Source organism: Lepisma saccharinum, chromosome 17, assembly GCF_977018435.1.
Source record: "Lepisma saccharinum chromosome 17, izLepSacc3.1, whole genome shotgun sequence".
NCBI lineage: Eukaryota > Metazoa > Arthropoda > Insecta > Zygentoma > Lepismatidae > Lepisma > Lepisma saccharinum.
In genome coordinates, this window is record NC_139245.1 from 47,464,204 (window position 1) to 47,476,447 (window position 12,244).

A 12,244-nucleotide genomic window follows, 5' to 3' on the forward strand; every position below is an offset into this window, starting at 1 on the left:
TGTTTCACTTGCTCTTGGCCCCTGATTTTAGCTTATAAAAATCAAACTATTGGTCATAATGTGATGAAATTTTCTACGAACACACTTTGGTGTATGAGAAGCATGTTGCTGTCACATCGAGTGTTGGAATGCATCAATGCATGTCTGCACACACCTCTCCATATTGCAGAAGGTAGCCACCAACACATCAGGAGTCAGAGTATCAATTTCCTGCTGAATGCTGTCTAACAGTTCCATGATAGTCTGCTTGTTACAATAGACCTTTCCTTTCAGCATGCCCCATAGGAAGAAATACAGTGGGGTAAGGACAGGCCGAAGTCTTTTGGAAATGACACGATCTTCAAAGGAGGATGCAATTTCTTTCATGCTGGTGCTGGAAGTGTGGCAAGTGACACCATCCTGCTGAAAACAGCCATTATGGAGTTCCTAGTCGTCCAACTAGCCAAGAACTCGGACTGAAAGCACACGTCCATACGATTGGCATTTAACAGCAGAATCACCCAGACACACACACACAAGGACTGGAGAGACTGTGGCACCATCTCCAATTACATCACCATGCTTCTCATACACCATGATATGTCCGTAGCAAATTTCATTACTTATGATAATTGTTTCATTTTTATAAGCTAAAATCAGGGGCCGAGAATGAGTGAAACACCCTGTATTAATACTCACAAAAATGGAACACACACTAAAAAAGGGGGAAAAAAAATCCTTTACAATCCTAATCAGGAGGGGAAAATGAGTGTGAAAGCAAGACCAAACTGCTGGTGCCGGCCTGTGTGGTGTACTGGTTACACTAAAGCACTGTTAAGTCAAACCCCCTTGATTGAAATCTTGGGTAAAGTTTTTTGTGGTTGTTTCATCAGTGATTCAGTCATTAACTTTCTTTGCATTTTGATTATTTTTCATAACTTTTCTATTTTTTTGGTAAATAGTGACAAAGATGGGTGGTGAAATAGATGATGAGACCAACTCAATTATCCACCCATGACTTATCCAGGGTTCAAACCTGGAATCTGTGGCTTTGCAACATGTTGCACTCACCACTCTGTCAGGGAGGTCAGCTTCAATCATTCTCATTGCAATGAAACATACCTAAAATACAATGTTTTCGATCAGAAAAACACCTTACAGCAACATCATAAAGTAGAATTAGCAAGGAAATCTACATGTCAATCCCTTGTGTTGGATTAGGGTAAAGTGAAATTTTAATTTTCATTACCAACATATCATTTAAATGTGGTTGGTTCAATCATGAGCATTTCTGGCTTGTAATTAAAGATTTTCAATGGTATTGTTATAATGCAGAAGTGTCCGTGACTGTACAAAATACAAGGTGACCCATAAGTGAGTTGATTCTAGTCACTTGAAGAGATCTTTTAGCATTTTAAAATTGGATTAGCAAACAAGCATGCAATCAATAGAAAATTTTCTGTGGAAGAACATATTTTTTACATCAGAATTGCTGCAAACAGGACCACAATTATAGTGATGTTGACTTATTTGTGGATCTTCAGATAGCCAGTAATGTAAATTAACACTAACTCTCCCAGAATGTTTGTGCTTCTGCATTGAACACATATCATCTTTGCATTGAAAAGGAAGAGAGGGTACTTTGGGCTTGTAGCATAGTTTTTACAGTGTACATAACTATGTTTTTGTAATAAATGTTGTTTCTATGGCTTTGAGTTTGTAAAAAAAAAAAAATAACAATACATTTTTGTCACTGGACTTAGGGACCACCCTGTATATAATATTGTATATTCAAATCTCAATCTTCTTCTATCTCATACTTTTCACATTGTCAATTATAGCATGCAACTCCTATTGTAAGTCACAGCTGTCGCAGGATAGGAGAAACAAGTGACTTGCTGCATGTAGCTTCTGGTGTGAACATCAAAGGAGCAAAATGGGTTCACATCTCAACTTCCCATAAAACCCAGCAGCTGACACGTCAGAAGTCAAACAAGCGACTGCCTGCACAGATGAGATTGTGTTGGAGCCAAGCAGGTGTTGGTAGCACTTACTGTACTATGACAACTAAACGGACATTCATTGAAATTAATGATTTGTGAGAAGACCATCACCTATCCTGCTCCAGCCTATGAAACGTCATAATATTCTGGAAGACTTTTACTCTGTGAATTTTTCCATATGTATTATCTTTGCCTTTAGGGTGATAGTTGTTGATTTATCAACATGTATATTTGTAAATAAATTGCTACTGTTACTTCTTACCAGGGTTGTTAAAGGTCCTGGAATAGTAACTAAATTCAATTCCCATCCAGGAGAGAAAATCAGCAAGTGTAAATGGGTTTTGAACCATAAAGAGCCTTTTTATGTTTAAAATCTTTCAATTCAGTCTAGGAACCTTTTTTCCGGATGAATTTAAATACTGTCCAGGAACCTTTTTTCAATGAAACAATACGCAACTTGGACAGAATTTAAATTGAGCCATAAAAAAGGGTCCGGTCCTGTTGCGAAACCCATTAGAATTTATGGGTTCGTGGACCTTTAACAACTGTGCTTTTTATAATTCCGTGTCCCCTTTGAAAACAAATACTTTATTCACCTATCAATTTTGGTGATTCAATGGTATAATTAACAGAAATCCGTGTCTTGGTTCCGCTTCTCTCTCACAAAGAGAGGGAGAGATTAGTGACAATGAGTCACCAAAATCGATGTGAATAAATTATATTTTTCAAAAGACATGCAGAATTATTACATATTTGTGTATGAAGTGCTCCAAATTTAAAAATATTATTTTCGAAACTAGATAAAACATTAATTAAAGTTACCAGTTTCTTTACAAGATTCAGATAATATAAGACTTCAATACAACAAAAACAGAATAATATGATAAAAAGTGCCATTTATAAAAATATTAATTTATTATTATTGTGTGCAACATAGTCGTTGGAACTGAAACCAATAATTAAATAAAAGTTTTAGGTATTGGTATGGCGAATCTCCAATTCCTTTCTGTATCTACAAACAGATAGGTCATATAATACAAAAAACACACTAAAAGGCAAACTAAAATTAAAACATTTAAGTAATTAATAAAATATGTGAAAGTTATATACTACATGCATTTTTATTTGTTTCAAACTAGAGGCCCAAGTAAGAGTTCCAGCAAAGACACTGCAAAATAGAGAAAGTTCCAGAATGCAAACATATTTTTTGTATGGAGCTTTACTAAAACAAAGAGTGTGTATCCATTTGAAATTTTTGTGCTTGAATCTTTCTTGTAACAATTTCAATTTTGAGGTATACTTGTAATATATGATATTTTTACTTTTAAATTATGTCGTGGACTTTCTGATATTGTGCACCTAACAGTGGCGGCAATTGGGTTCCAAAACCATGAGGGCAAAGGCAGTATATTTCCCTTTGTAGATAAGGTTTAGCATAGTACGGGGGTCAAAGTGGTGAAAAGGGGAGCAACTGCCCCCTCGTCCCCCCTAATCGCTGCTACTGGCACCTAATATGCATTTTTTATAATGTTCACTAAGTTGTTAGGATAAATGCAGTGTTATGGAACTTAATTTGCTATGCAAGATGCTAACATATTGGTGGAAATGAACAATATTTAATAATCAGCGTACCTGTTTCCTTGGTCTTGACTAGATCAGTGGGAATTCCCATCTCACTCCAGCCTATCCTGTTCCTTGCTGCGAGTCTGAAGTGGTGATCAGTGCTAGGCTTCAGGTCCCGTTTCAAAAAGAATTCATGATCTATGTTGTTGGCAACATCAATCCAGTCTACCTTGTCTGCAATTGGAAAAGGTAACACAAAATCTTAAGCAAATTGTTTCAAAAGAAATGTGCATGAAGAGATAAAGCTAATTCTACTATCAATGCTGACTCTCAAGCTTTAACATTCGTGGCATTTGCGTGCTTTCTTCACAGCCAACAAGATGTAATAATAAACTTTCTTTTATTAGAACAGAATTAAATACAAAGAGAATGATGAAAATAAATTACTTCATAGTGGAATGAATTGTATGTAGTATTTGTTCACTTCATTTCAATGTGTTGAGAATTTTAATCAAAATATATTTTGTATGTACTTTCATAAATTTCTTGAATACTGTACAAATGATCCTACTGGTAATATGTAATGCTTTTTCTTGCAATGTACAATGGAACCTTCAGAACGTGTTGTTATTAATGTAATTTTACAAATGTAAAATCAACGATAATTCTAGCATTTTGTCATATTTCAACACGAAATATATAGGGAGCTTTCAGACCCAAGTAACATGTAAGAAAGAAAGTAGTTCTTTTAAAAAAATGAATGGGATGGGGGTGGGGGACTTCCGAAGCTGTCCAACTCCACACACATACATTCGAGGGTATGCGTTAGGTCCTAGTGCATTAAGATAAACCAGGATGCTCAGAATCCTAATTCCCCTCTTATGCTCAGAATCCTGATTCCCCTATTTTACTTTTGACATCTAACAATTGACATGCAACATGGCGGTTTCATACTGAAGTGACAAACACGGACACCTCCAGTCTGCAACATTCACAACCTCCAGACTGTGGCACACATACTTGTACAGTTTTACATTTCTGGATTTTACATTTTCCGCACATTATACATTCAATCTTGATGGTCCCAACATAGCAACATGCTATAAAATTTTCCTCGATTTTACATTTTCACACATTTTAAGTTTATTCAGCTTGGTCCCCTGAAAAACGTAAAATCGAGGTTTCACTGTATTTGTATTTTTGTTGTAATCACAATGATCAGGATGAGTGAAGGCAACCTGATGCACATTACAAGATTGTTATTGTATCTCACTGCTTCTGCTCTTGCAAGAAAAAAGACGAGTACATCATTGATAATATACCTGCTTCCTTGTACTGCAAGTTGTAGCACAGAACAGGGGCATTTCCATCACTCTTTGGCTGCTTCCAGCGCAGCAACACCTCTGTGTCAGATATTTCAGCAGCCTCGGGTGAATCAGGTTCTGAAGGAACAGAGGCCAATACCACCCTGGAATTGAAATGATGATAATAAGTTAAAGATGCACAGTTTTCTTATTTTGTAGATTGTGATTCTTGAGTTATGATAGTAGTCGTAGGTAAACATACTTCAGACTAGTTTCATTAGCATTCTTTACCTATAACAACAAATAAGAACATACTACTATAAATTTCAAAACAATTAAAACGAACTAAGATAAATTAATGTTGGAAGTTAAAATAAATAAAACAGTGCTATTATGAAAGGCACATTATGTGGAAACAGTTCCCAGAAAATTGCACAAAGCATTTCTTTTATATATTTAATACATAGTGTTGCTATATAAAAGGAAGGAGGGCCACAAGGTCCCATGCTTTGTTTCTACACCTGAAGATGGGGCTCGAAAATTTGAATTTTACCTTTGGCTGGTGAGTGCTTATTTGTTATATTATATATATATACACACATACACATACATACTTTTTTTTATTTCGATTTGCTTTATTTTACTTCACTTTTTGTACTACTTTTGGCTAATTTGCGAAGATGGGGATGAGTGACGATATGATGAAATTGATGAATGGGCACTCACAAACATCCATGACCATGTTGGGATTCGAACCTGGGGCCCCTGGTGTCATAGCACGATGTGCTAACCACTCCACCATGTGGACTGGCACACACATACATACACAATAATATGTGAGGTAGGAGAGAGTAAACATTTACCACAAATGAAAAGTTTTCCTACGTTTCGTGTTTGAGCAACATGATCACGGAGTAGACACACAGACTATTGAAAATGGTGTCAGTACATCGCAGTGTAGCCAGAAAGAATAGATAGTTGACAGGCATTGACCAATAGGTGCTTATGCCAGTGTTTACTGCATTTTGGTTGTGGGTGATGCTCGGAATGGCAAAATATAGGAAAAATTTTCATTTATGGTAAGTGTTTACTTTCTCCTACCTCACATATTCTATTTATCCATCCTTCTGGCACTTTTCCTCACTCTATTCCTACACAGGCACACACACATGCAGAATGTGTGTACATACACTTAAAACCAAATCAGTAAAATTATTAGGCTTAAAACACAAAAAAATGAACTGCACAAAATATGAGTCAAGGTTGGTGTATATTACATTATATGCATTTCTACTTGTCGAAGAAAGAATGTTATGGTTTCATGCATTAAGAATGAGACACTCTTGGAAACTGTTCCTGCTATTCAGAGAATGTGAATGTCCTGTTGTGATATTTTCTATTCACATTTCTCTTCAAATCATCTGTCACTATAGAGGGGTCCATTCTTCCTCACACTGACTTCAGCAATCTGTCTAAATTTCTGCCGGATTCATATTTTTTATGTTTAAAAATCTTATCACTAACATCACTTTACCAACGGGATTGTTGTTTTCACATCCATTGTAAACCAACACAACAAAACAAACAACTTTTGTAAAACATTAATACACACACATGATCAAATAACTTTTGTAAAACATTACTACACACACATGATCATTCTTCTCAGTACTAAGCAAACAATTGAATGTGAGAAGGAAGTGTCTAAGCAGCTGTTATGTGGAATTTGTTCTTACTTTATGGATACACCTCGTATGTGCACTTTATAGATACAACTCTAAATTAATGTTACAGTAGCTCTCAACAACAAACCAGTGTGAGTGTCTAAACATTGAAAATACGTTTTCAGACTCGTCCATTACTAAACGAATCTCATTAAGAACACATATTATAAAACTTACCTTGTCCTAGCAACTGTTTGGCCAATTCTATTTCGTGCAACAACCTTGTAGATCCCTGCATCAAAAGTTGCCGCAGGTTCAAATTTTAGGAATGACCGTCCATCCTGATCTTCTGTGATCTTGATCCTGTGGCTTTCTGTAATCACCAGGTCATTTCTGAAAAAGAGATGAGACATAGCTGCGACACTACTCTTGACATTTTTCCCCTCTCATAGGAACAATCAGACTTCTTTACATGGAAGAAAATGGTTCGAAGTTGAGTAAACAATTTTACGACCACTTTAGCAAAACATGTAATAAAATATACACAGTGCGGCAATGTGAAATCGAGACTGGTGCTGTAAAACATAAACAAGTCTTCATAGAAAGTTACTTACCTTGGATCATTCAAAGTAGGACCCTCCTGCATCCACACATCGTAGTGCAATGCCTACCAGTGCATGGAAGGATTGCTGGAATTAGTTTTGTGTAACTTTTTAAATTCCGTGTCCTAGCCTTCTTGATTGTTGGTACATCATAAAAGTAGAAACCTTTCAGTGCAGATTTTGGTTTAGGAAATAAAAAAAAAAAAATGCACAGAGCCAGATCCAGTGAGTAGGCAGGGTGTGACAACACAGTCAATTTAGGGTCAAAAAGTTCTTCGCAATCACAGTCTTGTGACTTGGTGTACTGTCATGAAGCAGACACCAGCTGCCATCATCCCGATACTCGGGCCTCACAGTGTTATTCCATGCACCAAACGTTTCAGACCTCAAGGTAAAATGCAGCAGTAACAGTCTGTCTGAAATTTCAGTCTTCAGTAATGATTATCCTCACTTTCTCAACCAATTTTGGTGTTCTGACCGTCCCTGCTACACCTGGATGCTCGTCATGTTCAATTGGCTCGCATCCTTTACTGAAACACCTGATCCATTCAAATACACACGTACAGGATAAACAATTGTCCCTATAGACTTGCTACAACATGTCAAACGTTTTTGCAGCAGTTTTACCCAAGAGTGCACAAAACTTGATGTTTGCTCTTTGTTCCATGTTGAAATCACGATGCACTTTCACGACATGGGCCCACATTCAACAATGCCACAATGCAATGTCGCTCAAGGTCAACAAGCTCTGCGTCGATTGTTTGTGAGATACCCATTACTTGTTCGCACCACAGAAAGCTTGCACAGTGGTGCCACCTACTGAGAAAAAAATCAGTCTTGATTTCAAATTGCCGCACTGTGTATGTTTATTTAGCAGGCGTATTTTGGTCACTAGGCTGAAATTTTACAACATATCCTTGCCATCGATTCGAGATAATGATGAAACACAAATGAAAATGTGGTTACATAAAGAGTAGACAGATTTAAAATTATACTTACATACACTCAGTGGCATCGCGTGCCATTCAGGTGTTCACAATAAGATTTTAATATAGAATCTAGATTTAATTATCCTCCTTTGTGTAAGTACATCTTCAGTTCAAAAAGTGAGAGTAATATTTCGTTATGTACAGCATAAGGCTACCCTACCTTGCAATCTACTTTTTAAAGGGTGTTTCATAAAGTGCGCAGTTTTTAAATTGCTTGTCATTTTTTTGTTTGAAGGTTGCCAACACTGTTCTTATCATTTTCGTAATCTCTGATCACTCTGATTATTACTTGAGCAATTTCTTGGCATTTGTTCAGTTTAGTTGCTATGGAGCGGTTCACTATCGAGCAACGCGTCGTTATCTTGAAAACACATTACAGAAACGGGGAGTCGTATGCACAGACAGTTCGTAATCTTCGTGCGATCTTCGGACGTAACAATGCTCCCTACTGCAACAACAGTTAGGAGGTTGGTGAAGTAATTCAAGATATCCGGGTCAGTTGCAACCATAAATTCGCCTGGGCGAAAACGTAGTCGTCGCACAGATGAAAACATTGCAGTAGTGCAAGACAGTGTGAATGTTAGCCCCGCGAAGTCACTTCGCCGTCGTTCACAACAGGTGGGGATATCGGTATCCTCAGTGCAATGAATACTGAAAGAATACCTTCATATGCACCCTTTCAAGGTTCAGTTGACGCAAGAGATTAAAGCAACCGATCATGCGAAACGAAGAAATATGCCATATGGACATATGCCAGACATAATTTTTCACTTTTAAATCACATACGGGCATATGCTGAACACTTTTCACTTTTCAATTATTAAATCGTAGTGAATGTGTAAAATAATAAAAATAAAAATGTCAACTTTCATGCAATTTTGGCTGAGTTATTGCATTTTCAAAAACTGCATGCATTATGAAACACCCTTTATTTCAGGGACCACTTGTCGATATTCCGTGAATTTCAGCACGAGCAGAAATTTGAAATCTCCCTGGTTTATTGAATTGTCACTAAAGTTGGCAACTACATATCCTAAAAGGGAGACCCACGGAGGTAGAAAGGGCAGAGGACCTTTGTATGTCCTGCACTCTGGTGTCGAATGTAAAAAAATGTGTTGCTGTTCACACCGCGAAGTGAACAACTTCGGTCTATAGTGGCCAACAGCCCCTTAGTTGTCAGTTTTATGCAAAATGCATAGTAATTGTGTTCAACGCGTCCGATGAACAACGAGCGAGCCAGTGTTACCAACTACCTAGAAAAGTTATGAAACGTGAAAGTAGTCGCATCATGTAAATTGTGTGTAACTGTATATACTCAAACATCAAAGTATTTTTGCAAATAAATATGTGTGTGTGCCTTTAATGTGTACATAATTTAAAATATATTCCATGGGTGTTCGCGTGCTTGTGCAAACATTATCAGGCGACATGCCTGCATACACTTGAAACCAAACTAGTAAAACTTATTAGACTTAGAACACAAGAAAATGAACTGCACAAAATTTGAGTCAAGATTGGTGTAATTCCTGGCAGTCAAGGAACATGATTAACATCACTTTAACATGGGATCTACTCATTCGTCATCCTTAATGGAGGTTCGACCCGATCTGGAACATCTGTACCATTTGAAGCACTGCGTTTGACAAACCTTCCTCGCCATAGAATTAAGTAACATATCGTACGTCTCTGAAAGTTTTCTGCAATTTCACGCAGAATTTCATACATATTTGCTGCTCATCCAGTTACTTCATGGTAGGGTAACTGAAAATTGCCATGGGCACTCAACATACCTGCAATCAATGCAGTCTACTATGTTGCTGCGGTTAGCAAAAGTTTTGAAACTGGACCAAGTTAATCACTAAGGACACTATGAGACACCACCACTGTTCTCTTCAACAAATGTTTGTACAAACGTTACAAAAAGAGTTCGGTTTCTTTTTGAACAGGCCTTATATTAACCAAATTGACCATCCTCTGGATTCGAACCAGCAATTTTCCTCTTAACAAGTTTGGGATACTAAACCAGTGGTGTAGCAACATATCACAAGGCCGGGCAAAATTAGAATGCGAGGCCCACATAGGTTCTTCAAATTTGAAATCTCAATGTGAATTGATACAAAATCTTCAAGGATACGTTGGCAAATTATCATATTTAAATTTTAAATAATAATAATAAATTACTGACGAAAATGATATTCCTATTTAATAATTTAACTCGTCCTTAAAATATATTTCTCTGTTTTCTGGGAGCTGAAATCTGAAGCTGTAGGAAGGAAGGAAGGAAGAACTAGTAATATTATCTGTAGCCTCCTTGAGTTGAAAATGCAAGCATTTAAATGTCTCCCACTTGCATCCTGGCATTGGAGGTGCTTTATTGTTGACATATAAAAATCCAGAGTGCAAGATCAAGAGAAGGAAGGAGAAGATAAAGTGCTTTTTATTCAGGAAAAGAATAAATGGGTAAAAATGTCCAAGCAAGTTATCGTGAATTTTTGCGTACATGTTTCACACGAGTAATATGACAATAATTTTTACTTTTTCGGGCACCTTTAGGCTTATGGTCCGCCTGCCTGTATGTTACGCCTCTGAGTTGAGTTATAATGTTTATCTAGAATTAAAGCCAGATAAAAACAGAATGTTTTAATATTATTGCCTACAAAAATTAGCCTTTTCCATCTCTCTTTCTCCTCACTTCTATTTAATACATTCGTCGTATCAACCTCATGGAACGCGAGGTCCAGGGCGGCCGCCCACTTTGCCCACCCCTTGCTACGCCACTGTACTAAACAGCAAAGTCAGTTCAAACTCCAACTAAAAATAACCAACCATTGATTAAGTGCATAATAAATAATTTCAATAGATCTAATCTAACACCAACACCACTGTATACATAAGTACATTTACACACATTCATGTAAAAGATCAAGATCATTAGGAATGAATTTATCTAAATATGTATGATTCACTTACTTGAACCACTGCACCGTTGGGTGTGGATCACCAACAGCATAACAAACAAGTTCCGCTGGTTTGTCTTCCAGGATGGCCAAGATCTGTGGCTTCTCTCTGAAGAAGGGTACCTATTTTCCATACACAGAAGAGAGAGAAGTAAGTTTCTCTTCTTAGGAAGCAGGAATTGGAAATTATTAGGAGGATTAGATTTAGCATGAGTTCAAACTGCAATCAGATCAGCCCTATTTCTGACCAGTGTGAAAACATTGTTACTTTATTAATTTAGAAATATGAATTTTTACACAGCAACTCTGTGAAAATTATATATTTTAATGAAGAATATTGAAATAGGCAACAAAAAATACCTGTCCTTCTCTCTTGTACTCTATGAGGGCTTCTGCTTCTGCCTGTCCATCCAGACGGGTCCCAAGTTCTCGCCTCAATCGTCTGAGTGTGTAAGTGTCTGCTGAACCATAGCGGTTGATGCGATCTTTCTGCTCATCTTCTATTTCTTCATCCATCACGTCAGTGAATCTCCTCCTCTCTCGAATAACAGGAGCCTGAAATACATGTATGGGCATGGAAGTTTTGTATGTTGTAAAAATAATATATAAATATCAAATTTACCAATATTGACATAAATACTACAATCAGTAATACTGTCAAATGTGTTGATATGGCATCACAAGCAATAATTTCTATCTGTATTCAGAAACTTGCTATTTGAGAAAGTGATACATTTTATCACTAATTTTATCTGTTAGCAAAATTATCACAATATGTAGAGGAAAACAAAATCATCAATTGAAAACCTTCTGTGAAAGCTTCCTTATGTCACCAAAATCGATAGGTGAATAAAGTATGTTAAGACAAGTTACACAGTATTATGGAACAAGTGAAATATTCACTGTAATCTGTGATTGGTGTTACATTTTCTAAACATTTCTCACCTTCAAATATAATATACAACTGTTAAAAACAACCCTCCCCCCTCTTTTTGTCAAAGAACTTACCCTCCAGTCGAAAGATGTATCTTTCAACTTCATGGTGTAACCTGGACTCCTATTGGCAGCAACCTTCATGTATTCACGAAGGCGAACTGGGAAGTCAACATCTCGTAACTGGAGAAGGTAGGTGTCTGGACCATTTTGGTAACTGAAAAAAAAAAATTGAGGTGTCTCAGCTTTT

At 36.9% G+C, this 12,244-nt stretch overlaps 2 protein-coding genes across 6 annotated transcripts in view; one reads left to right on the forward strand and one right to left on the reverse strand.

Moving 5' to 3' along the window:
* LOC146001727 (NEDD8-conjugating enzyme UBE2F-like) overlaps nucleotides 1–3,104 on the forward strand; it is a 63,014-nt gene extending 59,910 nt beyond the window's left edge. The window contains exon 6 of the mRNA XM_083139417.1: nucleotides 1,821–3,104. Within this exon, the coding sequence (XP_082995543.1) occupies nucleotides 1,821–1,839 (19 nt within the window). The 3' untranslated portion in view covers nucleotides 1,840–3,104. The remainder of the gene's footprint in view (nucleotides 1–1,820) is intronic.
* Nucleotides 1–12,244, reverse strand: part of Obsc (Obscurin) — a 493,648-nt gene that overhangs the window by 13,338 nt on the left and 468,066 nt on the right. For all 5 annotated transcript variants that reach the window (XM_083139413.1, XM_083139410.1, XM_083139409.1 and 2 more), the window contains 6 exons: nucleotides 12,070–12,211; nucleotides 11,422–11,616; nucleotides 11,075–11,184; nucleotides 6,751–6,906; nucleotides 4,868–5,013; nucleotides 3,615–3,779 (listed from right to left, as the gene is read on the reverse strand). In XM_083139413.1, the coding sequence (XP_082995539.1) occupies nucleotides 3,615–3,779; nucleotides 4,868–5,013; nucleotides 6,751–6,906; nucleotides 11,075–11,184; nucleotides 11,422–11,616; nucleotides 12,070–12,211 (914 nt within the window). The remainder of the gene's footprint in view (nucleotides 1–3,614; nucleotides 3,780–4,867; nucleotides 5,014–6,750; nucleotides 6,907–11,074; nucleotides 11,185–11,421; nucleotides 11,617–12,069; nucleotides 12,212–12,244) is intronic.